Raw genomic sequence first — 25267 nt, forward strand, 5'->3', positions numbered from 1 at the left:
CAATTGCCCTCTTTAATCCGCACACACTCCAGCAACCGCCACCATGCTGTCGAGACAAGCCCTCCGCACTTTCCGAGCGGCAGCTCCGGTTGCTCGTCCCCTTGCCGCTCGTCGCACCTACGCCGCCGCCGCCGCTGCCACGGAGAACGTCACTCCTCCCCTGGCCGTCTTCGGCATCGATGGAACCTATGCCACCGCTCTGGTACGCCTCCAGCTTCTTCTCTGTTCACGAGGAGACGTCCCTTCTCTATACCTTCCATTGGCATTGTCTCGCACCGAACCACCGATCACACTTTCCCGATTCTTCCCGGACCGGACATGACCAGTTTGCATTTTTGCCAAGACCAAAAAAACACGAAAAATAGAATGAACACTGACATGGGCGCCTTTTGAAATAGTACACCGCGGCCGTCAAGACCTCGACCCTCGACCCAACCGCCAAGGCCCTCGCGCAGCTCAACACTCTCGTCACCAAGGATGCCAAGCTCTCCACCATCCTCTCCGCGCCGACCCTGAGCGTCGAGGACAAGTCCGCCATCGTCGCCGAGCTCAAGAAGCACGCCGGCCCCTCCAACGAGACAGTCAGCAACTTCCTCGCCGCGCTGGCCGAGAACAACCGCCTTGGTATCCTCCCGGGCATCTGCGAGAAGTTTGGCGAGATCATGAGCGCCGCCAAGGGTGAAGTCGAGGTGGTTGTGACTTCTGCTCAGGTTCGTTCAAGCCGCCCCGACCTTGTTATCCGGAGGCCCTTTGGAATTGTGGTGGCCTGGGAGAACAGAACGGGAGGTCTGCCGGCATCATGAACAGAAATACTGATGATACGCTACAGCAACTGGACAACAAGACTCTCAACAGGCTCGAGGCTGCTGTCTCCAAGTCCCCCTATGTCGGCCAGGCCAAGAAGCTCAAGGTGACGAACCAGGTATTTCCACCCATGCCCAACTTTTCTCATCTTTCGCAATATGCTGATCGATTTCCCCCAAGGTCAACCCCGACATCCTTGGTGGACTCATCGTCGAGGTCGGCGACCGTACTATCGACCTCAGCGTCTCCGCCAAGGTGGCCAAGCTCAACAAGCTCCTCACGGACACTCTGTAAAATTACCAAACCAAGCCAATGCCATACGTACTTTTCTTGATCTAGTTATTCCCTTTGTGTGCGGCATGGATGGGGCGGCGAGTGGTTGGAAGACCTGACGGGAGACGAGGAGGGCAGGGTAGCGGGAAGTCTTACCAAGTTTCCCCCAGACTTAGACGTGTGTCGGGCTTGAATGTGCATATAGCCAGCAGAGACAGCAGGAACAAGCCATGCTCCATCATCGTAATGATATCTATTATCAGGACCTCGCACCATCCCAGATACGTGGAGGGAGGGCAGTAAAGATGCCTTTCCTCTCACCACCGGCGAGAAACGGCATATCACATGTTTTCAAAGAAGCCCGGAGCTGTTGCCTGTCAATTTGTCCTCTTGAAGACACTTATAGCTCGTCCAAGAGACAGACATCTTGTGAAATGAATACATATATATTGCCATCCATGAGCATCTTCGTTAAACTTGTTCACAAGTCAACCTGGGCTTATCGTAATTCCAGCAACCGCGTGCCGTACTCCCCAAGGTTACAGATTTCGGTGCCCTCAGCTTTCAAAGCTATCAATATAATCCGTAACGCCAACCAGAACCGTTTCCATACAACAGCTCTCTGCATTGCTATAAAGTTCGTATCACTCTTCGCCTCGCCTGACTCGACGCACTGCGAGTGTTGGCCTTCCTCTCATGATCCTGTAACACATGTTGTCTGATGAGGTCAATCTCCACTAGTCCTTCAAGGAATCTATCTGCTTCTTAAGAACCTCAAAGGCAGAGAAGAATATCGCATTGACGACGCACGAACGTCCCATGGAGACGCCCAACCCACGGTACATATGACGCCGGAAGAACTCAATCTTCGGGGGCGCATCGGCCTTTTGGCCTCTGGAGTATAACAACGAGTTTCGTTGATATATGCTCTTGGCCGAGTCAATCGGGTCTAGCATGATGATCCATTAGCCCACATGTATGTCATTTTGCGGGGAGAAGGAAACTGGTGGCTCGTACAGATCAATGCCCAGGACACTATACCGCATAGACCACCCGAAGTGACAATGGCCAGTTTGTTGCCCGTGGGATGATCGCCACCAAACGTCGTACCCAGCTGCTTGCCGCTTTCGTAAACCATGAAATAAATTGCCGTGCCCAGAGTATCTCTCACTGGCGCAGGTTAGCAAGGATTGAAAGAGGAAGCAAGGGAGCCACGTACGCAGATGCAGTCGAAAACCGGTGTAGAGACCCAGGACACCTCGGTGGCGTATGATGTTGGACATGGTCTTCAGGGTGCCCTTATTCTGGTAGCTGGCGGCAATGGCGTGGCCGTTTTGCACGCGGCAGTTGGTCTCGGCAAGCTTCTGCTTATCCGACAAGAGGACCGAGACTTGAGCGCTCAACTTGGTCAACTCAAAGGGACAGGCGACGACGGTGATGCAAGATCCGGCGGTGGCGCCCGCGGCACCGAAGCAGGCAATCGAGTAGAGGTTGGGGTAGGTGCCCTTGGTGTTGACATGTTCCAGGACGTTGAAGCCCGTGTTCTTCTTGATCCAGCCGGAATAGGCATACTTGGCTCGTTGATAGATGGAAAACGAAACCGTCCTAACAAGAGTGACACTGGCCATCGGGGCCATGACACCTGACGAAAAGAAGAAGAGATAGGGTCAGTACTTTTTCCGTAGGCTTCAGGAATTAACTTTCCCCCCGACATTTTTTCCCTCCCCCGACCGAAGCGAAGAGAAAACAGGACGATGAAGAAAAAGGGCCACGACGGAATAAAAAGGCATACCGCGAAAGAAACCTCGCAGATGCTCCGTCCGGTAGGTGTGTTGGACGCAATCGAGGAAGCCCTTGTATCGATAGGTCTGCATCCGGGTTTTCACGCTGTCGAGGGGGAAAGCGGCGACGGTCGAGACTACGCTGGAGGCGCTGGCGGCGATTTCGGTGCGGTAGCGCTTCGCTAGCCTCTGGGTCCTCTCTTGTTGAGGCTGCATGGTGGGAGGAGGGGACGAGGGGACGTCCGGCACATGGTGGTGTCGTGTGGCTACGTCGTCGTGCTCAGCGGGCATGCTTCCAGCAGTGGCAGGGTCGGGACCTGGGGGCCCCCTTCAGATCATGACCTCGGACGAGATCAAGATCGTCAGCGTGATGGGAAACGACACGGCCAATCGATACTGGAGCGGGGATGTGTCCATTCAGGCAGCGGGTGTCTTTGCTGCCTCTTTTCTCTCGTGCGAACTGCGCGGGCGGGTTTATATCGCTGGGCTCCTCCCCCTGTGACCGCGAGGAGTAAAGAAAAAGTCGAATGGAGTTGATGGATTGGGATTGAGGGAGCGAATTAAAGACTCCCGCGGCGAAGGGGTCGACGTTGACTACTTGGGAGATCGAGAGCTGAACCCCCAAGAGTTGTTTTGGCGGTTGCCTTTGACCATGCAGCGCCGGTTGGGGAAATGGTGTAGAAAGGGGATCGGAGAGAGATTGCGGGGTTCACGACTCGTGCAAATGATCGCAAACGACGTGACAGAGCTGAGGGACTAGGAATTGAAATAGCTCCAGCGGAAGTGTTAGTCAGCCAAAGATACAACGTACGGAGACGAGGTGAAGTCATATCGCATTATCAGGACGCCAAGACGACAAGTGTGTGATCCGCGGTTTAGGAACTTATAAACCTCTTGGGCACCCATGCCTTAATTTAGGCAATTATCTACAAGTGAAAATAAAATACATATATTTCTGAGTCTAGTTTGGCAATTAAAACTACGACATAGACGTGATGTTACTTCTTGGTATGACAGTCGTACTTGAGATAGGTACTGAGTACCGACCTGGGGGTGCATTTTCTTGGCAACCCCTCATGGTGATATGTTGTGAAATGGTACATCGATCCAGCTTATCCGTACGGATTGTCTTTCGTACCTTGGGCCTCACAATAACCTCGGGTAGGTTCTCCGTACTTGGCTGTCCTACGACGTCATTGCCCAGAACGGTGGCCATGAGCCTCAGAATTGGAGCCCCGTGCGGAGAGTGCCGCGTCCCCAGCACAAAGGTACCACAGGCCATGGCTTTTCTTCGTATGGCATTACGCTGGGCATCTCCTGAGTCTCTGATAATTCGCATGTTAATTAGCAAGTCAAGATGGACCGAGGAATATGGATCGAATACGAATGTAATCCATCATATCGTATCGTGTACAATGACTATTGTGCTGGGTATCTTCCATTCCGATGCTTTGATTCCGGTCAACCGTTGGGAAGAGGGACGTATTTCCCCGCATAACCTTCTCCACACCCGGAGCGCAGCTGTACTTCGTAGTGTACCTATTCGTGACTGCAACTGCCACGGCAAGCCTGGCACTTGGAAGTAGTAGTCCTGTGGAAGGAACCCCGCTGATTGGACGCACCAGCTCAATGAGTGGTATCCGAAGCTCCTCTGCCGAATGGAATGGCACCTGGTGTATTCGTAGTTAACACCATGCTCCGCCAGTAAGGACGACGCAAGTAGGCCAAAGCGACATTGGGATTGCGAATTTCTTTCGCGCGTGGAGATACCACAGTGGAATATCACCATGGTCGATAGGGAACAAACCCTCCAACGTTGACAGTCCCATCATGTATGTGCCTGGGGCGACGGCTGCATCGTCGAGACATCCCCGTACAAGTCAAAAGACCAGAGAGAAGTAGGATGATGACACATCTCGCAAGGCCTTCAAAGATCAGACACTCAAGCGTCTTTCCCTGTCCGCTGAATAGGACTTTCACCGTCCATCAGCGCAGACATAGACCCATACTCTTATTAAGCATGGCCACGGTCATGTCATAGTGCTTGAACGCATTGGCCGTGACCTTGTCCGCCGCAGCCTGGTGCCTGCCGCATTTTCAGCACCTCGTTCGTCCGTTCGTTTGTTCGTTTGTTGGAAAGGAGAAACGCCAGTCGACGCCAAGCACTCACGGTTTCTTCTGTATAGTGGCTTCTCTCGCCCGGATGCGCCATGGCACGGGCCTATGGCGTACCGAATGGGTCTTGAGCAGGTTCTTGAGGATCTTGTGTTCCAGGCCTCGGTCGCGTGCTGCGGCCTGCACGAACCAGATGGTGCGTTTGACGGCTTCGCGGTCGAAGGTGGCATTCTTGTCGCGAAACGCCTGTCGAAGCTGGTCACGTGCTACGAATCTGCCCTTGGTCGCAAATTGGACGGCGTGGAGGAGACCCCGGTAGAGGTGCCTGTAAGCGTGAATAATCTCCTCTCTTGACATTTTTGGATTCTTCCCCTTCTTGTTGTTTTCATATTCCAAGTCAGTTCTGACCAAAGCTGTGAGGCTGCATCGTCCAAACGCGCCGATAGCACGTGTATGAAATCTGTCGTGCACGGACCACTCCATGTTTACCAGAATCCCAACCCAGCCAGGCCAATCAAACTCGCAGCGTAAAATTTCCCAATTGCCGTTGAACAACCTCATCCATAATAATCACCAGGCGTCTTTTTTCCAAAGCACTTTATTACCACAATAGGCGGCCTGTGTCAACAGAACGACCTCCGATCTCAGGGAGAAGAGCCAACAACGGCACTCTCCCACCTGTTTTCTCCTAATCAGACAAAATGGCGCCCCGGTTAGCGCCTCGCTGCCTACAACTTCTCCGACCTCGCCTTCAACCTCAATCCATCATCACCGCCGCCAACTCGTCCCTGTCACCGTCATCCTCTCTCGCCACCAACCAGCGCCGAGCCAAGTCCGGCTGGTCCACTCTGTCTCCCCGAGACAGCCATCATGCCCGCTACAACCACGCGCCCGGCCTACCCGCGCTGACGACGGGGCCCGACGCGGCCCTGGCCCGCAAGGAGAAGACGACGCCGCTCCGCACCGGCGTGCTCGCCATCAAGAAAGGAATGACGTCCGTCTTTGTCGGTCGGAAGCGCGTCCCCGCCACCGTCCTCCAGCTGGACCAGGTCCAGGTGGTCGCCACCAAGAACCGCGAAAAGCACGGCTACTGGGCCGTCCAGGTCGGCCTGGGCCAGAAGGAGCCGCGCAACGTCACAAGGCCGCTGCTGGGCTACTACGAGGCCAAGGGCATCTACCCCAAGCGCCACCTCGCCGAGTTCCGCGTCCGCAACGAGCAGGGCCTGCTCCCCGTCGGCGTGCAGCTGCACCCGGACTGGTTCCAGAAGGGCCAGTACGTCGACGTCCGCTCCAACAGCCGCGGCATGGGCTTCACCGGCGTCATGAAGAGGTGGGGGTTCGCCGGCCAGCCTGCCTCGCACGGTAACTCCCTCAACCACCGTACCATGGGTACCGCCGGTCCGTCGCAGGGTTCTGGCGGCAGGGTCCTGCCGGGGAAGAAAATGCCTGGCCGGATGGGCAACGAGCAGGTGACGGTGCAGAACCTGACCATTCTGCAGGTCGACAACGAGCTGGGCATCGTTGTCGTCAGCGGTCCGATCGCCGGGCCCAAGGGGTGTGTGGTCCAGCTGCAGGACGCCGTGAAGCGCAAGGCACCAGCCTTGCCCTACCGAGAGGCCAAGCTGGCGGAGCTGCTCGAGAATAACAAGGATGCCGAGGCCAAGTTGCAGGAGGCCAGGGAGAGGCATCTGGTCATGAAGGAGAAGAGGAGGGCCAGAACAGAGCTCGCATGAAGTAGGTGTGAGGTATGAGGGAGGAAACGAATCGGGTTGGAAATGGCAACACGCGCCATGGATGGAAATTGATCACCATACGAGAAGGGGAAACAGAAAAGATATGAAGGGGATATTATTTTGTACTATAACACATGTTGTACATTTAGGCCGAGTAGATGAGAGGCGCTTTTTTGACGCCTCTCAGCTGAAACACGAGAGAGGGGTGAACTCCCTTCCATAGAGTCCCGTCCCGTCCCGTCCCGTCCCGTCCCGTCCGTCCCACGCTGTCCCATTTTCTACACTCCATCCCAATGCCCGACGGACTTTTCCCCGTTCATTTGTACGTCGTCTGCCTGAAACCCCTGGTCGAAGCCTCATCCTCGTCATCTCCACCGCCCACAATACCGCGGAACGGATCCTCGCCGTCCAGCAAGTCGATCTTGCGGCCGTCGGGCGTCTCGAGACTCCACTCGGTCGTCTCAAACATGCCCTTGTGCGACTGGCGATAGCTCTGGAACCGCATGATGGCCTCCCCACGCGTTCCCTTGACGGGGAAACTGATGTTGATGCGGCCCTGGAGCTGGTTCATCTCCCCCGACACCCAAGGCATCTTTTGCTTGAAGTAGATCTCGTCGCCGAGGATCTCGCGGGCGCGGGGCGAAACGCGCAGTGAGTAGAGCGTCGACGATATGATGGGGGAGGACGACTTTTGGTAGTTGAAGATGGCGAGGCTCGACGCGGCGACGATGAGGATGAATATGGGGAAGGACCGCGACCATCGGAATTTGGTACTGGCCAGATCTGCTCGGCGGGTGTGCATCCAAGGCAGGAATTGTTAGAAACAGACTCGCCAGAAATCGTTCGGTAATTGCGAAAAACACAAAGAAAACGGGCAAAGCAGGATGAGAATCGTAAAGGCCGAGCAGGACGTACCTGGTAGTTCTCTGTCTGCACGTCGCTCCATAAGGGGGCCCTCGCCGGGTTTAGGTGCTGCACTGTGCCATCTTCGCTGGAGGGGTGTCTGGATGTTGCTGCATCTTGATGATCTTGCTGTCCTGGATGTTTGCCTGGCTGACGCTCTATAGAGCGAGGGAAGGCCTCGCCGACCAATGACCGTAGTAATCATGGCTGTATTACCGAAAGCTTCGTCAAACAAATCCTTCTGAGATATTGGCTTCAATGGTGCGGCGATGGGGACGACAGCAAAGGGCGAATGCACACACACCCATGGGACGACCAACCATCGGGGAAAAAAGGGCGTTGCTTTTGACCAGGGTCCAAGGCCGCCCACCCACGGGTGTACCTGTGTACCTACCCCCACTTTGAACCAATCAGATAACTGGCCTGAACAGGGCCAAGCGTGTCGTCATAAGGCTGGGACAACAGCTCGAAATGCTCAACCAACGTCTACTTCGTATGTACTCCAGGACGTTCAAAGTATGACCTTTCACCACAAAACGAAGTGAAATTACCAATGAATATCTCAACCTGAAGCCGAGACGAAACCAACGCCGGCCATGGCAGATAGGAGGGGCGCATCAACGCGCCTTCGCAAGGTCTTTCGCTATCCAGACGAAGACGATTCCTCAGACTCCCTACCAGAAGCAATAGACGAGCAAGGTAAGTAGAACTCTCTCTACTCACCATCCCAGCAGAAAAGGTTTCCTCCAGCTGACACAGGCACCTCTTCTACTCATCCCTCCCCAAATTCAGAACAAGAAGCTCTCATCCAGCGCCTAGCAGCAGAAAACACCGCCCGCAACATCCAGTTCCAACGCCTCCTCCTCGCCCTCTCCCTCTTATCCACCATCCCCTTCCTCCTCGATCCCTTCTCCTCTTCGTCCCTGCTCTCTCTCACCTCCCTCATGTCAACCGCTTATCTCCTCCATATCCTACCACCCGCAGAGACCGGCCTTTCATTTCTCGACGCCCTCGTCTCACCCAGGAAGACCACCCTCCGCGCCCAGAGGCGCGACGCCGCCCGCCCTTTCCTTCCGTTATCGGACAAGTCGCCCCTCGAGGCCTATCTGCCGTACCTGAATATAGTTCTCTGCGGCCTGGCCGCCCTCTCTTCGGCGCTGGCTCCCGGCAAAGGCAAACCCGAGGGACTCATCAAGCTGGGGTACCTCCCCACGCTCGTGTATTCCGTCGTACTGGTGGCCAAGATGGTCATGGGTGGAGTAGATCCTGAGGGGGAGCTGGGACCGTTACGGTATGGTTACAAGGGGGCGTGACACAAGGCATCTGTTGGAATACACTACTAGCAGTAATGGCATCAAGTTCGTGAACTAAAGTCATCCCCGTCATTCCCGCGTCCTCAGTTGGGCATCTTTTCCAACGCTACTTTTTGAAATGGTCCAAGACACGGGCTTCTCCATGCCCGTGTTAATTACCATATCCCTTTTTGTCCAATGACTTTGCCCATCTAGATGTCTCTTGTGCATAGTACAAGATATAGAATAATAGTACTAATAATAAGAAATAAAAGGCACTTTGACTATGGCAGCCTGGCGTAACGAGTAGATTTCATTAGACTCATCCCTACATGTCGAATGACTCGTTGAAGCGCAGGACCCCTTGGCTCTTCAAAAGACCGTCCACCCCCTTTGGCATTCGACGGAATGGATCCGACAGCGGGTCCGTCATCGCCCTGGTCGGTTCGCTCGTCCTGTCCATTACCAGTGCCAGACCATGAGACTTGATCGAATCTACTAACGCCGGCACCATATCCTAAGCACAAATCAGCAAAGAAATCGTCAAGGGTGAAGGGACACGGGCAGGGCTTAGCATGAAACATACCAAAAGTCGTGAGCAACACATCAAACCCATAAAGTTATTGCCCTGAGCCACTCTCACCGCCTCCTTGATCGAGGTCGAGTGCCTGCCATGGTTCTGGATAATGTCCGGAGCAGGCATGGCGTCCTCATTACCCAAGTCATTGCACAGGAAAACCGGGAAATTCGGCTGTTTCCAGTTGAGCGCCGTGCAAACGCTCATGTTGTGCGAGCTAAAGACGACGGAGCGCACCGATCCCAGAGACTGTGCGCGCTGCGCGCGGGCGTGGTCGAAAACGACGCTCAGCGTGGCATCGGCAAATGCGTTGATATCGAGAGCCGGGCCGAGACCGTACGTCTTCTCATCTTCCGCTGACGGGTACAGGATCTGAAGGTTGACATGCATGCCGTGCGGGAGGAGCCCGAGCGCCTGGTCCAGGGGAACGCCGGCAGTGGCCAGAATACGATGCACATCAGCAATGGCAGACAGCGGTTTGCTGCGTAGGGTCTCTAATTCGGCGCGGGCGGGGCTCCCGGCGGTGATGGTGGTGAACTGCTCCGATGTCAGCCGCGACAGGGGCAGGTCGATCCCGCCGCACGGGATGGTCCATCTCGGCCATAACACCGGCACGCCATCGCTTGTATGTTGTACGAACAACCGCACAAAGTCCCCGGACAAACTAGATCCCGTGACGAACGTGTTGGGGCTGCGATCCAGCTGGCTCGTCGCCTTCCAATACGTTTCGAAATCCGTGATTTCCAGCGGCGTTCCAGTGAACGGCTTGATCACCTGCACCTGGAAGCTGATCTGGCCAATGGCGCGCAACCGAGGGTCGAAGAGCGGCAGGCAGCACTTGCCCGTGCTGGTCAGAAGCGCCTTGAACGTGCTGGGGAGTGCCACCGTCTTGGCGATGATCTTGGCCCCATACGTGGGATACACGTCAAAGTCGAGCGTGAACGAATCTATGCTGTCAATCTGGAAAGATACAAGCCGGGTATCTTCCTGGAAAGGGAGGATGATATTCTTCGGGATGAGCTCGGACGCCTTGGACGAGATGGTAAGCCGAGACGCAGGGTACTTGCTATCGTGGAAGAACATGAGTGGCTGCTCGCCATTCTCTCCAAAGTTGATCTGGACAACCGTCTTGGTGTCGAGGAAATTGTGCCCGTATCGTCGAAGTGGAATGATCGGGGGCGGGAGCTCAAGCTCGGGGATGGCATCAGGGTCTAGCGCCATGGGCTCTGGCATGGTGCTCGCCATCATCGGCGGGACTAGGGTGCTGACGGCCTGCGACACCAGAGGACTGGCACGCGCCTGCTGGTTGAAGGGCGCCAGCAGCTTCATGCATGCTAGGTGGCCCTCCCAGGCCGCATAGTACATGGCTGGGAGGCCCTTTTCGTCCAGAATGTTGGGATCCGCCCCAATGTCCAGGAGGGCCTGCAGACATGGGACGTTCCCCTCGCTGGCGGCGTGCACGAGCGGCGTCCAGCCGTACAGCTTGTCGACTTGGTCAAGATCGGCACCGTGTTCCTTCAGTAGCAGGAGAAGCCGAGGCGTCTGGCCTGACCGGGCGACCAGATGTTGAGGGTAGAGCCCTTCGGCATCCGGGACGATCCGCGCACCATGCTTCAGCAACAGCTCGGCGATCTCCAGGAAGCCATGCTCGCAGGCGATATTCAGGGGCACATGGTCCGCCTCTAGCGCGGGATCGATGCGCGCCGATTTCGCTAGAAATCTCTCGACACAGGCCAGGTGCCCTTGGATGATGGCATGGATCAGCGGCGTAAAGTTATCATGGTCGGTTAGGTCGAGCGTTTTCGAGTCGGCTTCATCCACGTTAGCGTGCGACGACGAGTCCGTGCCAAGATAACACTCTCCCACTCACCATTCAAGAGCGCATCAAGCATGTCCAGACGGCCATGCATACTCGCGTAGTGGAGGGGCACCCTCCCGTACACGTCTGTACGATCGACAGAGACACCCTTGGACAGGCCATAGGCGAGGATATCCGACTTGCCATAGATGGTAGCCTGGTGGAGGCAGTTCCTTTCGTTGATGTCGTTCTCCGATTGTATGTCGACCAGGCCGGTGTCAAGCAGGATCTGCAAGGACTCTTTGGAGCCTTCATGGATCGCCGCAAGAAAAGTCCTCGTGACCCTTTCCATCAACAAGCTGTCTGCGCCGTTTCCAGAATTGTGCGCGGCCTGCATCCGCGAAAGCAGGTCCTTCAACGCGTCCAGGTCGCCTGAATGTACGACATCTAGGAGGATGGTGTCCGCGTCCCCTTCGTCGGTCCCTAAGAGGTTCTGACTACTCACGACATGGTCGGGTCTGGGCTCAAATGTGACGCGGTCACCCTCGGCCCAGGCGCCGATCTCCTGCAAACTCGTCGTCGCCTGGTCCGAGAGCTCACTGATGATGGTGGCGTTATAGAACGGCTGAACCTCTACGGCCCGAGCTAAATAGAGCTCCTTCGTTTTCGACTTGGACGTTTTGTCCCATTTTTTGAGAATCTTGGAGAAGGCTGTTCCGTTGACCTCCACGAATAGCTGTAGCTTGTTGAGGTCGTTGGCAAACTGCTGGAAGCCCTCCTCGAGCGTGGTGAATTTCGCTGATCGCCTTGAAATGCTCTGCCCACGCGACTGCAATACCCTCTTCTTATCGAGAAGAGTCTTGAGACGGACTTGGAGCTGTAGCGGGACAGGCGGATGACTTAGTGACATATAATTCTGACTGTGGGAAAGGAACGGCACGCACCTCGGCCTCTTTTTGCAAGTAAAATGCGTTGACTTTCTCGAGTTCTCGTTCCTAGTTGTGTGTGAGTAAAGAAAAAAAAAAGCATGGACGGAGTCCCCGGCGACAATTCGCCGAACCCCCGGAGGGCTAACTAACTATTTGGAAGAAGAATGTCGCCTTGTTTGCTTGCAGGGCCGACTGTGGCCCTACGGCGGTGTCTGGCTGATTGGCTTCATTCAGTGTGGCTATAGTGGGGGTTGCCGAGAGCCTTTTTATGAGCTAAGCAGAGGAACGTCAGCTATGCCTGTGCCAGGCTGGTTGGGAATCCTAGCAGAAATGGGCACCCTGAAGGCCATATAACTGAGTGAGGGGGGCCTATGGTCGAGCCTCGGACAGGCTGGCTTTCAAAATGCATGGGAAGAAACATGGGCATGGGGTGGGAGGCTGCTTTTTGTTGGGACAAAAAAAAAGGGGGGGGGAAGTGGAGGGACCCGGGGCACAAACCTTTTTCAAGGCCTTGTAGTTGACGAAGCTCGCAGCATATTCGGGTATTTCGAGCTGGCGCTTCCGAATGTGCTTGCCAAACTTCCTATGAATTCGCATATCAGCCCCCAGGTCCATATATGACAGGACAGGTCACTGGCAGTGTCTCACATGGTGGGTGGGTGCCCAGGAGCCCGCGGGGCTCGAGGATACCGATAGTTAAAAGCAGATGCGAGTTGCCGAGGGGATGAGGGTAATTGGACTTTCTAAGTGGCTTGCGCGCGTGTAGTATGGAGACAGCTGGTGGAAGCAGATGCGGAGTGACGGGTGCCTGCCGAGGTGGTTAGAAAGTCTAGGTAGGATTTAAGGTCAAGAGAAGCAGTGGCCAGAAAGCACAGCACAGCTTCTAATGTTGGGTAAGACGAGAAAAAGGAAGCGCATAGGGATTTCTCCCCGCCGCCCTTGATGAAGTAGGGTATATGCGAGGCTGATCGTCCCTGTCAGAACCGCCCCCACTGTGATGGGACACGGCAAGGAGGGTTTATATGGGCGACCAGTTGACGTATGGCATGGGTGCCAATCCAGCCACGACAAAAGGTGTAAAGAGTAAGGAAGCCGTGCGTCGCAAAACAGAGGAGGGCACTTGCCCGGCGGATTTAAGGGGTGGAGAGCTGCGCGGGGATGTCCACCACCACCTCACTGTCGTTCCCTCAGCCAACGAATGGCCAGACCTAGAACGTACAGAAGGGGAAAAGAACGGAGGAGCCAAAAAAGAAGAAGCATTCAGTAAGCATAGGCAGTATGGAGGGTGGGGGGGCTGGCTGCCGCAGTTCGCTTAACCCGACCTCACGCAGGACAGCGTCTACCGGTGGCGGCGTTGATGAGACAGTAGACGTGTACTAATGTGGTGCTGGTGGGGGGCGAAAGAAAGGAAGAGACGAGACGTGCGGTGTGGTTAAAGATGAAAAGCTCGGGTGCGGAAGATGACGGGAGGATAACAAGACAGATAGATGGTTGCGCATACCGGTGATGTGATAGATGCACGAGAGGTTGAGGTGTGATGACCCGAACCCCTAGCAGGCTTTCCCTCGAGGAAACCACCAAAGTTCGGAGGCAGAAAAGCTGGATAGTAAGTATTATAGAAAAGCGACCCGATGTCGATATGCGTGGATGGGTGAGGTGGTGATGATCATCGCTTCGGTAGGACGGATGGTAAAAAGAGACGGACGGGCGTACCGAGGGAAGGGAAAAGGGAGTAAGAGAAGGAAAACGACCTAAACCATCCCTTCGGGGCAGCAAAAGAGCTAGTATGGGCGCGTGTCCGTTGGTGGATGCAAGGTGGAACGGCTCAATGCAGTGGTTTATGATGCTAAGGTCTGGTTGTCCACCGGCGCTTGGTTCCGTTGTGATGAGACGAGTGAGGACGTCGAAAGTTTGATATTCGATGTTGAAGTGTGGAGGGGCTTGGCCTCGGTGGATGCTTAACGATGAACCCCCCACTAGGTACTGTAGGGTACTTGTGAGTACAGGACTGTCCCAATGCGGGGCATCTTGATACATTTTGACGCGATCGGACCTACGAATACCTTGTAGATCGTGCTGTTGTACAAAGGCTGAAGAGGCTTGACTTGACATGTTGATTGTGAGACAAATCTGTGTTATTGTCACGAGAGCCATTTCCTCTTTTTCTCATACATGTCGCGCCCCTCTCTTTGTTCTCGTTTCTATTTCTTCTCTTTTTTGGTGTTCCTGAACAAGTTCGGGTTTTTCCCCCCGCCGTCCACTACACCCCTCCATACCACGTCAGACCTTGGTGTCTCCGAAGACTGAAAACCTTCGAACCCTCTCTCCTCCCACCTTGCGCGTATCTTTTAGTACCTACCTTGGCTATTCCTGTACCTTACTCGACATGAAGTACCGCTGCTCCTCTAGATCTATCCGTCGCCAAGTCCACATCTCGCCCAATTACCTTCAAGTATTGGACCACGTTTTTCTTTTCTCGACGTCTCGAGGGATACCTTTCAGCCCTCTTCCTCACCCCGTGTTACGAACAAGAGCCGGACGCTTCTGCCTACCCTTTCAGTGAGCGGGCTTGACAAATTGTTAAATTGTTAATGTAATTCATACCTTACCTTCCCTCCCTGCCGACTTCGGACGACCGGGGTCGTCTCTTGTGGGGGAATCTGACTACAACGTACACGTACAGGGTGAATGGAATGTTGTTATATTTCAGGTGGACGGGCACCCTCCACCCCTGAAATGCAGCTTTAAGCGTTCAACATCCTACCCCCGAGATTTACCAGTCGCGGTATAGCGGGACAACAGATGAGGACTGGCCCGCATCATGAATCTCCTCCTCCCGAACCAATGGGCTCAGCCGACTTGCTAGACTTGTGGTAGGTACAGACTATCGAGTTCTCTGAAGCCTGGACCTGGCGGGAGACGTACAATGGATGCATTTCACGGCTCGATTCTCCCTGCGCCGGAAATCGAGGAGGTGGTTGACGCAGGAAGGTCAAACAACAACAATTCAGGCGAGAAGACCTCAAGGTAAAATGAGCCAGAGGAGATGCCTCCGCCGAATACATTCTGCATCTCCCATTACAAGCCAACCCTTCAACTATAGTCCAAGGCAGCGCACCGGTTCAGTGAAGGCTCGAAGCGAGTGCTCCAACAGCACGGGTAGTATTGACATACAAATGCAATGTGCCCCCCCACCCCCAAACGACGCACAGTATATATCGACCTATCACACCTCAATCCTTTTTACCGCCGCCATCGGTCGACTGGCCTTGTGATGCCTTCGAGCCGACGAGGCTATCGGCCATAGCCTCCGCAGCCGCTTGCTTCAACCGTTCGTTATCATCGAGCTTGATTTCCTTCGATCCGGCCCTGTCTCTGGCATCTCTTTCGTCCTCACTATCGCCGAGACTGAACGGGTCGTTGTCGCTGATGGGATTGGGGTCCACCGTCGACAAGGGCTGCCACTTGCTTGCCTTGGTTCTAGACCCCGTCGCATCCCCTCCGGACGGCTTCGGGGACGTGCCATACGCGCCAATCTCTTCAACGCCGTCTCTGAAATTGACCTTTCGTCCGTCGGACGGCCGGGGAGACTTGGATGGAGGAGGTGGCCGGAACACATCCGGATTGCGATTGTCTCGGACAGGGGCTAATTCGTGTCAGCATGGAATGTCGTGGGAGGCGATAAGAGAGAGAGAAAAAAAAAAGAAAAAAAAAAGGATCCCACGTACTACCATCGGCAGTGAACCTCATGCCAGCAAAATCATCGCTCAAGACCTGAGGGTCAGCATCGTAGCGTTCGTAGTCTCCGCTCCGTCGCCCTGCCTGCCCCGGCCGAGGACCCGGAAACTGTTCCTGGCCTGGGCGGTACGGCCGGCTTGGGGTGTCATCATCCGCAAATTCCTCATCGAGCCGCTTCTTCATATTTGTAATCCACGAGTTGACCTTGCCCTGGGTCTCGATGAACCCCTTGCGCAATTTCTCCTGGATGACGGGAAGGTCGTCTTCGAAGAAATTATGCTCCTTGCTCTGACCCTGATGGCTGCTTCCTTGGTGGCTGCGGTTTGAAGTACGTGCCTCGTATGCGCCCACGTTATCCCATTGTTCCGCGAGTCGTCGTGCGTATTGTTCGTCTGCCTCGAGTTGCGACATTTGTGCGGTCGGGCGCGGAGGGCGGGGAGGAGGGGTCTCCTCTTGGGGTTCGTTCTTGACGGCATCTGGATCCGTCATCTCTATAAAGATGGTCGAGATTTTAGCTTACGGCCTCTGGAATAGATACCATGACTTGTCCGTACCCAAAAGAGCATTGAAAGCGGGGTCGATACGGCCTCCGCTGGCGGTGAGAACAGCCCTGATGACCGGCTCGTCGATACCAGGGAAAGCCTCTTTGAGGAGACCAATATTCTTCTGTACCTCTGACATGGGGCGAGGAGGTTTGGGGGGAGGGGCAGGAGAGTCTTCGACCGTTGCCGATAGAGGTCTGCTGGACGGAGCATCTCTGGGGGGATCATCGCCAACGGTGACCCCCGACTCCTGCACATCATCATCATCCAAGTCTAGAGGTCGAGCTGTCGTAGGCGACTCGGGCCCATGATGAGAGGTGACTTTGCCCTATTGAATACGACACCAAGACGTCAGCCATCTCGCGTCATGCGTGACCTTCCAAGGGATGTCGCTTACTGTCTCGTTCGGCGCAGACATGATTGCGCAGCACTCGTGTCTCCGCGTTGGAACCGAAAGGCTGTCGAAAGGGGTTGGATGGATAAAGGTAAGGATACGAGGGAGGTCGGCCAGAAATCGCTTGAGCGTTAGATGCTGTAACTGTTTGTCGAGTGAATGGTCGCGGTTACGAAGGGTCAGTATTCGTAGGCAGGCGGTAGGGGTTTGGGGTGGGCCACGCAGCTAGGGGACGGTGGAAGGCCAAGCCACACGTCACATGTCGTCACTGGACATGTACATGTACGATGTACCTATTCTTGTCAGAGATACAACGAAGCAACTTGACATCTGTAACCAGCCGATCGATTTCTTCTGCTTCTCGTCAGCTGCTCTTCATCTCCATCACCACTCCACTCAACACGACTTGGTCACTGGAACTCCTAATCCAAATATACAGGTCGGTCAGACCTTTGGGTTTTGCAAGGGGCTCTAGGGAGCCGGTAAACAGAACTCATATCAAAGGACGTACAAAGTAGGACCACCATGAACCCATAGTTCAAGGATAGATATCACCAAGTAGTCGTGATTGGACGAGGAATCATGGCGGACTTCGACCTCGACTCGACTTTCATCCCGGCCCTTCATAAGCCTGCTGAGCTTCTTCCCATCTCCAAGCATCGGGAAAGTTTGCTATACCTCATCGAGAACCACTCGGTGACAATTGTGGTAGGCCAAACGGGGTCAGGCAAGACGACACAGATTCCCCAGTTCTTGGACGCTGCTGGATGGACTGCCGAGGGGAAGATCATAGGGGTGACACAGGTATGTCTTGGATTTTTCAGCTGCCGGACAAAGTGTACAAGAACATAATTAACTCATGGTGTTAGCCCCGTCGTGTTGCAGCGACGACCGTAGCTCTTCGCGTGGCCGAGGAATTCGGGTGCGAGATTGGGAAAGAAGTGGGATACTCGATCCGCTTTGAAGATGTTACTTCGTCGACAACTAGGATGAAGTTCTTGACAGATGGGCTTCTTATCAGAGAGGCCCTGGCCGACCCGCTGCTGTCTCGATACTCCGTCATCATGGTGGATGAGGCGCATGAGAGATCCGTCAGCACGGATATTCTTCTCGGACTGCTGAAGAAAATCCTGAAACGGCGGCCGGAGTTGCGGATCATCATCAGCAGCGCAACTCTACAGGCCGAGGAATTTCTCAGATTCTTTACTGCGAGCCCTAGCGAGGCGAAGCCCGATACAAGCGACAAGGAACAGACGGCGGCCGTCGTCAGCCTCGAAGGCAGGGTCTTTCCAATTGACATACTCTACCTGGAGACCCCAGCCGAAGATTATGTCGCCCGAGCCATCTCCACGGTCCTCGACATTCACACGAGAGAAGGAGACGGCGATATACTAGTATTCCTCACCGGGCGAGAGGAGATCGACTACGCCGTACAAACCGTCTCGGACAGACTTCTCGAAATGGACGGCCAGAAACAGACCCTGCAGCCACTGCCTATGTATGCCGGTCTATCGACGGAGCAGCAGATGTACGTATTCGACAAGCCGGCGGAAAACACCCGAAAGGTCATCTTCTCCACCAACATTGCCGAGGCGTCTGTTACGATTGACGGCATCGTCTTCGTGGTCGACTGCGGTTTCGTCAAAATCCGGGCGTACAATCCGAAGACGGGGATCGACGCACTGACAACAGTACCGACGTCCAAGGCGTCGGCAACACAGCGCGCGGGTAGAGCTGGCCGTACGAAGCCAGGGAAGTGCTTTAGGCTGTACACGGAGGCGTCGTATGAGCAGCTGCCCGAGGTTAACATTCCCGAGATTCAGAGGACGAACCTTGCGCCCATCATCCTCCAAATGAAAGCACTCGGGATCGACAACGTAGCACGGTTCCCTTTCCTGAACGCGCCTCCTTCCGAACTCATGGCCAGAGCCTTGGAGTGGCTCTACTCTCTCGGTGCCCTCGATGAGTATGCCAAGTTGACAAGACCACTCGGATATCGAATGGCTGAGCTTGCCGTTGAGCCGATGATGGGAAAGACTCTCTTGAGCGCGGAATCGTTCGGCTGCCTGGGCGAGGTGCTTACGATTGCGGCCATGACCAGCGTGGCCGGAAATATATGGTTCTACCACGATGGCGAGAAGAAGAGAATGGAGAGCTCGCGGAGGAAATTTGCGGCAGAAGAGGGAGACCACCTGACTCTGTTGAACGTTTACCAGGCCTTTGTGACGGCGGGGAAGAAGGAATCTAAATTCTGCCACGAAAATAACCTCAATTTCAAGACCATGACTCGAGCTGTGAGCATCCGTGCCCAGCTGAAGCGGCACTTGGAAGGGTTTGGTATCACCGTCAACGAGTCTGTGGCCGTGGGACGGGGACATCAGCAGCAGCGCGACGGGTCGTCCAAGGCAGAGCAGATCCGCCGGTGTCTTACGAGCGGTTACTTTGCCTATGCGGCCAAAATGCAGCCGGACGGGACATACAAAAACGTTGCGGGTGACACGACGCTCCACGCCCATCCCACGTCACTCATGTTCAACCGGAAGGCGGACTGGGTGATCTTTCGCGAGATCCTGGAGACGGGTGACAAGATTTACATCCGGGATATCACCAAGATTGAGAAGAACTGGTTGTTGGAATATGCGCCTGAGTTTTATAAAGTGACGAAACCGCGGGAGGAGATTTGATAGAAGAATCGTTCCGATGCCTGATGCCAGTTAACCGGTTAGGTCGGGCGTGGTATATAGAAGGGGTTCTGCTATGGTGCAGACGGTTATTGCAGACACTCTGTCAAGGCTATCCGCACTAATCAGTTCTTGGAGAGGAATAAAGCATTCATCGATACCATCATGATTTTACTTCGAAGCTCTCCTGTGTAGTCGTTAATCTGTGTTCACTCTGTCCCTATTGTCAGTTTCTTCCAGACGTCCTAATCACTCCCTTGGCCTAGGTAAGGGCCATGTAATTTGGAGACAAATTGTATTGTGCACATTATGCCCGTCGCGGAGTTCCGGTCTTAATATCAGTTTTCAAAATGGCTTGAAGTTGTGTTTCAGCACGGTGTTGTCCGGGTCTTTTGTGGTGTTCATTTCGGATGAGAATCCTCCTTGGAGTTGTCAAGAAGACGAGACCAAATCAAGACCCGGGCCCCATTCTGAATCGGTGGCTTTTACGAAGTACCATTGTGCTGTACAGTGTAGAATCCAGACGGACTGTGCATTCTATATTTACATCGTGGCATGACACAGTGTTATAGTGTGGTTTAAACGTGGCGTTCTCTGGTCCTTTGTGTGTGTGTACGTGGTACCTTGCATATGGATCGCACTGTGGATCCAGTCCACCACTTGCCGTATCGGACCTAGCGCCATTTTTCAGCCTGTCAGCGGTCGTTGGTTCCTGGATTGTGGATTCGCGGATTACCCCTGGGTTCTGGCAAGCGATTTTGTGCAGGGTCAATATCTCCTCCTACCCGTTTTTATGAAGCGGAACGTCGTTACCAGCAGCAGCCCCCCCTATCATTACGGATAGCTGAAATGAGTCCCACCTCATCCAACTCATCCAACAGCGTCTCCGAGATGGCCCCCTGGCCTAGGGCCTGAGTCTTGGCATGAAAGTCCTCTCCTTTTCGTCGTCTCCTCCTCTTCTCCTCATCGTGGCTTCCTTCAAGAACTCACTATCGGGTGTCTTGTCCTTTCGTTTTACCTCCTAATACTCTTCCATCTCCTACCCTATCCGGGACCGCCTGCCAGCAGGCTTGTCACTCTTTTTATTTGATTCTAACTTGGTCTTCGTCGACCTTGGGCAACCTCTCAAAGTCACTCTTTTCTTCTCTCCCGTGTGGATTTGGCAATTCGGCCAACGTCGCTCTCTTTCCCCCCATACTGGCGTTCGGCACCCTTGGGTTCAAGCAAGCCTCTCTTACGACCAATTTCGCGACTCGAATTATTCAAATTTTTAGGCACATCTTTTTCTGCTTCTTCTTCTCCAGGTCTCCATTTTCTTTACAGCCGACCTTATTGTTCGACCTCGATTTTCTGTACATGACGACGACGCTCCCTTGGACCGCTTGACAAGGCACAATCGATTGCTCGCAGCAGCGTGATTACGAAACCTCGACCACCGGGTAGCAGATGACATGGCCGCCACCGAGTTTAATTACCATGGTTACCGAATGGGCCCTCAAATTCGAGTTCGCAATCTCGAAGCCGCCAATGTGGTCCCTCAATCTACTCCAGCACCCCTTGTTGCTCGGGAAAGGGAGTGCGATGCGGACAATGCCAACCTTTGCGAGAAACCAGTCCAGTCGATGACGCTGCCCATCGTCTTGGGCGTGGTGTATGTTTGCGTTTAACGATGTTTCCTAGACCCGTGGCCGATGCTAACAGTCTTCCTGCAGGATTCCCCTGGTTGCTGCTATTGGCGTGCTTATTTTCCTGCATCGCAGAAACGTTCGGAAACAGAGGAGGGAAGAGGCCGCCGACCCCAACCGTGATCTCGACTTTGGCCTGGACGGAGAAGTTGTGGAGCACACAAGGGGTGGTGGAAAACGTCAAAGCCTCCGCGAAAAGATGATGCGGTCGGATGGCAAGCATCGCGCCCAGATATCCATGGACATGAACCTTTCCAGTCCTTACCTTCTCCCCCCCGGCTTGCAGGGCTCGAGGGAGTCGCTGCACTCTCTGTCACGAACCCTACACACCAACGAAGACCCTTACCGCCCTGTCCAGTACTATGGTAGCGAAGTCGGCTCTATCCGATCCATTCACCACGACAAGGAAAGTGGAGCGGGATCGTCAGTTTACACTGGGTCTACTGAGCGTCAGTCAAGCCTCACTGGTCGGACACTGCCTCCTCGGCAAGCCTCGCTTCCGCAGCCGCCGCCCCCGACCGCCGACCCGTTCGCAACTCCGACGTCGACAGTCCCTCCGCATAGCCTGTCTCCGACATCACCAACTCGACAGCCCCTTTCCCATGGAATCGTCCCCGAGATTGGCACCGTGCCCTACCCTAACGATCAGTCGGACGACTGGACGAATAACACCACCCGCATTCTCGATGTTCCCGAAGTAACCGAACCCCTGCCCGTCGCTACCAGTACTCCTCGCAATGGAACCCAAGGAGCGTCGTCACCTCCCCCGGCGGGCACAGCAACACTGAATGACAGACAAGCTGAACCCATTGGCGCACTCTCGCTGCCGGAAATTGGAGTTGGCTTTGACTTTACTATGCCCGACGGCCCATCTCACTCCGATGCTACGTCGCCTCGGGTCCAATCCAATCAACAAGAGTCTGGTTCCTTCTCGCCTCTGCCGACAATCATACCCGAGGAGGCGAGCCCATACGTGGTTGACCATGGCCAGCAAGAGCACCAGGAAGACGATTATGAAGAGCGCGGCCGGTCTACGCAGAGACGTTCGATGGATGGCGATTATCGGAAATCTCAAGCGCTCGGCGTCCCACAACAAGACATGAAGAGGCTGTCTGTTGGGCTGAGACCTCTCCCACCGGACGAGATTACGGAATCGGAGGACCCCGAAGAAAGGGCCAACAGGATCAGGTCTTTTTACAAGGAGTACTTTGATGATTCCAAGCCAACCGAACCTCTCCCCCCGCCTCCGCATCAGCAACAGCAACAGCACTCTGGGGTTTCGTACTACGAGGACTACGATGCGAAGTACCTGGGTGGCGACAACAACGCCTTTTACGACCCCGACTCCAATGCGTTCGTCATGCCGTATGCCGAGCCCGTTACTCGCCGAGCCATGACGCCTCCTCCGGCTGCCTCTCGTCTTCGCGGGCCTCCCCCTCCCAGGGCGATGCACGGGTCCATGGGTGGAATGAGCATGCCGGGCGGTCGTCGGCCGCCTCCTCCCCGCGCCGGCACGTCCATGTCCAACCGGTGGGGCCCTCCCTCCCGGCCCGGCTCGTCCTTGTCCAGTTCGTACGGCCAGCCGCGGCCCGGCTCTTCCGTGTCGAACAGATTCCAGCGTCCCGCGAAGCCCAAGGGCCCTCCGCCGGCGGCTCTCACAACGCTTCCCACACCAGCCAAGCTCGCGGACGACTCCCTTGCTCTTCTTGGTTCTATCGACTTTGCGCCCCCCGAATCCTACGAAGACCGCCAGCGTGGCCGCTCGCAGAGTCCTTTGGGAGAGAGACGGCCTTATGCCCCGAAGAAACCCGTGGCGTCTCCGCTGGTGAGCAGCTTTGACGAGATGCCCGCCGTTCCCAGCCCGTAAGTCCTTTTTTCCTTTTTTCTTCTTCTTTTGCACCCCACTTCCCCAGGCAGCAAACCAACAAACTAACGAACCTTTAAAGTCACCTGCTCCGAAAATCGGGCACTTTCACAGCTCTGGACTTTGCGCCGCCCCGTCGGTTTGCCAACGATGACGGCATGAGCGACGCAGGTAGCATTCGGAGCAACCGGAGCGGCCTCTCGGCGGCCAATGCGTATGCCATTCGAAGCGGTGTCGGTCGCGTCAGTCGTCTTCCCGAGGACACGGTGTTTACACAGGCCAAGATGGATGCGACGTTGAAGCCATCGTGGAACATGCGTGACTAGCCTGTTCCTCCAGACCCTATTCTATGTCTTGGGTATACATGGCGTACAGTTACACCACAAGGGGATTTCCGTTTCCCGGAACAGCGCTGGCGCCCCGTCGAGCAGGCGATTCCTGCACGTATATACGTTTTTGTATGTACATGGCCCTGACTCTGTGAGAAAAAGGGGCATGGTTTCTGTTTGTTTCACATCAGCGAGTGGCCATCCGCTATCATGGTACCACATATGGCAGCATTTTTCTCGGAGCGACAATTGTTTGGGTCATGTCACGGGACACAAACCACCGTCCCGAACCACGTTGCCGTGGTCGGGATGGAAGTTGAGGGCTCGGTGATCTCTCGCGGGGTTTTTATTCCTTTCTGTTGTTTTTTATCGTATAGACTGGGATTGGGTAGTTGGCATCAGACAGCGCATAACGAATACTACAAAGCGTTCGGGCGAACGGGAACTCGACGTCCATCGTTTGGGTCAAAGATCTCGCCGCGTGATTGTCGTGGGCAGTGTGTTGCATGCCTAGCAGCAGGTCATGTTGGGCATCCCTCGGATTGCGGTCTCCGTCTTCTCTCTACTTCGTACATACATAGAGACTCGAGGTGTGATCTTTGCGCATCCTGGGTGTACTTCGTAGCAAACGATGCTGACCATGCCTGCTCCGGGCTAGCGTGTGGCGCAGGAACCAAGGGTTGGTATAATACGGGAAATGAGAGAACAGATTCTTTGCTACCGACTCGTGTCGATGCGATGAGGTGCCTTACACGGTATGCTCAAATCTGGGCGCAAACCAGGCGACACGTGGAGACTTTTAATAAATACGGAAACATATCGTACACGTAGTGTAGATTGACCATCGAGAGGAATTTCGACGGAATGATTACCGCATAAATTCCATTGTACTCGATCAACAGACCGGTACCTTTGGCGGGTGTTTTGGTAGAGAGGGGACGACTATTTTCAGCCAGGCGAACCTGACCTTTGTTTCCCGGGGTTCCGCCTGCAGAATCTATACCTACGGAGTACAACGTACGACCGCTGTGTAAAATCGGCGGTTTTACGGAGTACAAGTAGCCGAGCACCTCTGCAAAAGCATCGCCTGTGGCTTAGACTCTCCAGAACCCCTTACTCCACACCGAGGTACGACGTACTGTACCTGTTCGGTACAGCCTGGTTGGAATGCCATGGCGGTTAGATTGGAATCCTTTTCCCCCGCTTCTTTCCCTCTTGTCCATTTTCTCCTCCTTCTTACTTGGTGCTCACTCCGATACTGCCAATTCTTTCTTTCTCCTCCTCTTCCCTCTCTCTCTTCCCCCTCTCTCTCTCTCTGTGTCTCTCTTTTCCCTCGTTAATTGTGTTCTAGTACCCCAGTTGTTGCTTTCGATCAGGGGTTTATCTTGGCTCCACTTTTCTCCTTCTCGGTTCAACGCGACGCCAGGGGCCAACGAAGGATCGCGCCCAAGCCGGCCCCGTCTCGTCGCTCAACACCGATAACTGAGTCAGCAGCGACAAGAGGACGGCGTTACCCAGTCCGCTTATTATTCCCAGAAGAGAGCATGTTATTATTTTCATAACACGGACGCAGCATTTCGGCCCCAATTGATCTAGCTCTGTTCACGCCTGACCAAGTCGAGTTCTGTTTTGTCGACCACAGGCGTCGGTCCTGGATTTTGCTGCCAGTACTCGCTCCATCATCGTCGTCGTCTTCTTGGTCCCACGAGACAGGACAGGAACGGGAGGGAAAGGTGCGTGCCATCGTGTTTGTTCCATTCTTGCGCGTACCATCATCCCCATCCCCTTTTGCTTTGATTCCCAGTCATACTCTGGATATTTCATGTCAT

The 25267-nt window shown here is 54.7% G+C and overlaps 10 protein-coding genes across 10 annotated transcripts; 5 read left to right on the forward strand and 5 right to left on the reverse strand.

Annotated features, from left to right (window-relative positions):
* Positions 1–43: 43 nt before the first annotated feature.
* Positions 44–1098, forward strand: ACRALDRAFT_1071865 (uncharacterized protein; the record flags this gene model as incomplete). Its single annotated transcript, XM_071017908.1, has 4 exons — positions 44–202; positions 399–710; positions 830–922; positions 985–1098. The coding sequence occupies 4 exons, from the start codon at positions 44–46 to the stop codon at positions 1096–1098; spliced, it is 678 nt and encodes a 225-aa protein (XP_070872752.1).
* Positions 1099–1814: 716 nt separating this feature from the next.
* On the reverse strand, positions 1815–3074 carry ACRALDRAFT_2110407 (uncharacterized protein; the record flags this gene model as incomplete). Its single annotated transcript, XM_071023474.1, has 4 exons — positions 1815–2026; positions 2095–2247; positions 2297–2719; positions 2870–3074. 4 exons carry the CDS (start codon positions 3072–3074, stop codon positions 1815–1817), a joined length of 993 nt encoding a protein of 330 aa, XP_070872753.1.
* Positions 3075–4241: 1167 nt separating this feature from the next.
* Positions 4242–5360, reverse strand: ACRALDRAFT_1077346 (uncharacterized protein). The gene is made up of 2 exons (XM_071018627.1): positions 5029–5360; positions 4242–4944 (listed from the first exon to the last, which is right to left on the reverse strand). The coding sequence occupies exons 1-2, from the start codon at positions 5328–5330 to the stop codon at positions 4845–4847; spliced, it is 402 nt and encodes a 133-aa protein (XP_070872754.1). The 5' UTR covers positions 5331–5360; the 3' UTR covers positions 4242–4844.
* A 314-nt stretch (positions 5361–5674) lies between these two features.
* ACRALDRAFT_2110105 (mitochondrial 54S ribosomal protein uL3m) lies at positions 5675–6706 on the forward strand (the record flags this gene model as incomplete). Its single annotated transcript, XM_071023456.1, has 1 exon — positions 5675–6706. One exon carries the CDS (start codon positions 5675–5677, stop codon positions 6704–6706), a length of 1032 nt encoding a protein of 343 aa, XP_070872755.1.
* A 316-nt stretch (positions 6707–7022) lies between these two features.
* On the reverse strand, positions 7023–7814 carry ACRALDRAFT_1071861 (uncharacterized protein; the record flags this gene model as incomplete). Its single annotated transcript, XM_071017907.1, has 2 exons — positions 7023–7489; positions 7622–7814. The coding sequence occupies 2 exons, from the start codon at positions 7812–7814 to the stop codon at positions 7023–7025; spliced, it is 660 nt and encodes a 219-aa protein (XP_070872756.1).
* Positions 7815–8205: 391 nt separating this feature from the next.
* ACRALDRAFT_1071860 (uncharacterized protein) lies at positions 8206–8922 on the forward strand (the record flags this gene model as incomplete). Its single annotated transcript, XM_071017906.1, has 2 exons — positions 8206–8308; positions 8402–8922. 2 exons carry the CDS (start codon positions 8206–8208, stop codon positions 8920–8922), a joined length of 624 nt encoding a protein of 207 aa, XP_070872757.1.
* Positions 8923–9229: 307 nt separating this feature from the next.
* ACRALDRAFT_2110268 (uncharacterized protein) lies at positions 9230–12802 on the reverse strand (the record flags this gene model as incomplete). The annotated part of the gene is made up of 6 exons (XM_071023462.1): positions 9230–9418; positions 9488–11289; positions 11349–12153; positions 12221–12271; positions 12356–12478; positions 12704–12802. 6 exons carry the CDS (start codon positions 12800–12802, stop codon positions 9230–9232), a joined length of 3069 nt encoding a protein of 1022 aa, XP_070872758.1.
* Positions 12803–14858: 2056 nt separating this feature from the next.
* Positions 14859–17089, reverse strand: ACRALDRAFT_1065050 (uncharacterized protein). The gene is made up of 4 exons (XM_071017093.1): positions 16883–17089; positions 16498–16813; positions 15934–16434; positions 14859–15851 (listed from the first exon to the last, which is right to left on the reverse strand). The coding sequence occupies exons 1-4, from the start codon at positions 16901–16903 to the stop codon at positions 15439–15441; spliced, it is 1251 nt and encodes a 416-aa protein (XP_070872759.1). The 5' UTR covers positions 16904–17089; the 3' UTR covers positions 14859–15438.
* A 163-nt stretch (positions 17090–17252) lies between these two features.
* Positions 17253–19725, forward strand: ACRALDRAFT_2140253 (uncharacterized protein). Its single transcript, XM_071024167.1, has 2 exons — positions 17253–17683; positions 17749–19725. The coding sequence occupies exons 1-2, from the start codon at positions 17462–17464 to the stop codon at positions 19561–19563; spliced, it is 2037 nt and encodes a 678-aa protein (XP_070872760.1). The 5' UTR covers positions 17253–17461; the 3' UTR covers positions 19564–19725.
* Positions 19726–20540: 815 nt separating this feature from the next.
* ACRALDRAFT_1082791 (uncharacterized protein) lies at positions 20541–23970 on the forward strand. The gene is made up of 3 exons (XM_071019353.1): positions 20541–21211; positions 21273–23108; positions 23192–23970. The coding sequence occupies exons 1-3, from the start codon at positions 21012–21014 to the stop codon at positions 23433–23435; spliced, it is 2280 nt and encodes a 759-aa protein (XP_070872761.1). The 5' UTR covers positions 20541–21011; the 3' UTR covers positions 23436–23970.
* The last annotated feature ends 1297 nt before the right edge of the window (positions 23971–25267 follow it).

Source organism: Sodiomyces alcalophilus (assembly GCF_042370955.1).
Source record: "Sodiomyces alcalophilus JCM 7366 unplaced genomic scaffold ACRALscaffold_7, whole genome shotgun sequence".
Classification (NCBI taxonomy): domain Eukaryota; kingdom Fungi; phylum Ascomycota; class Sordariomycetes; order Glomerellales; family Plectosphaerellaceae; genus Sodiomyces; species Sodiomyces alcalophilus.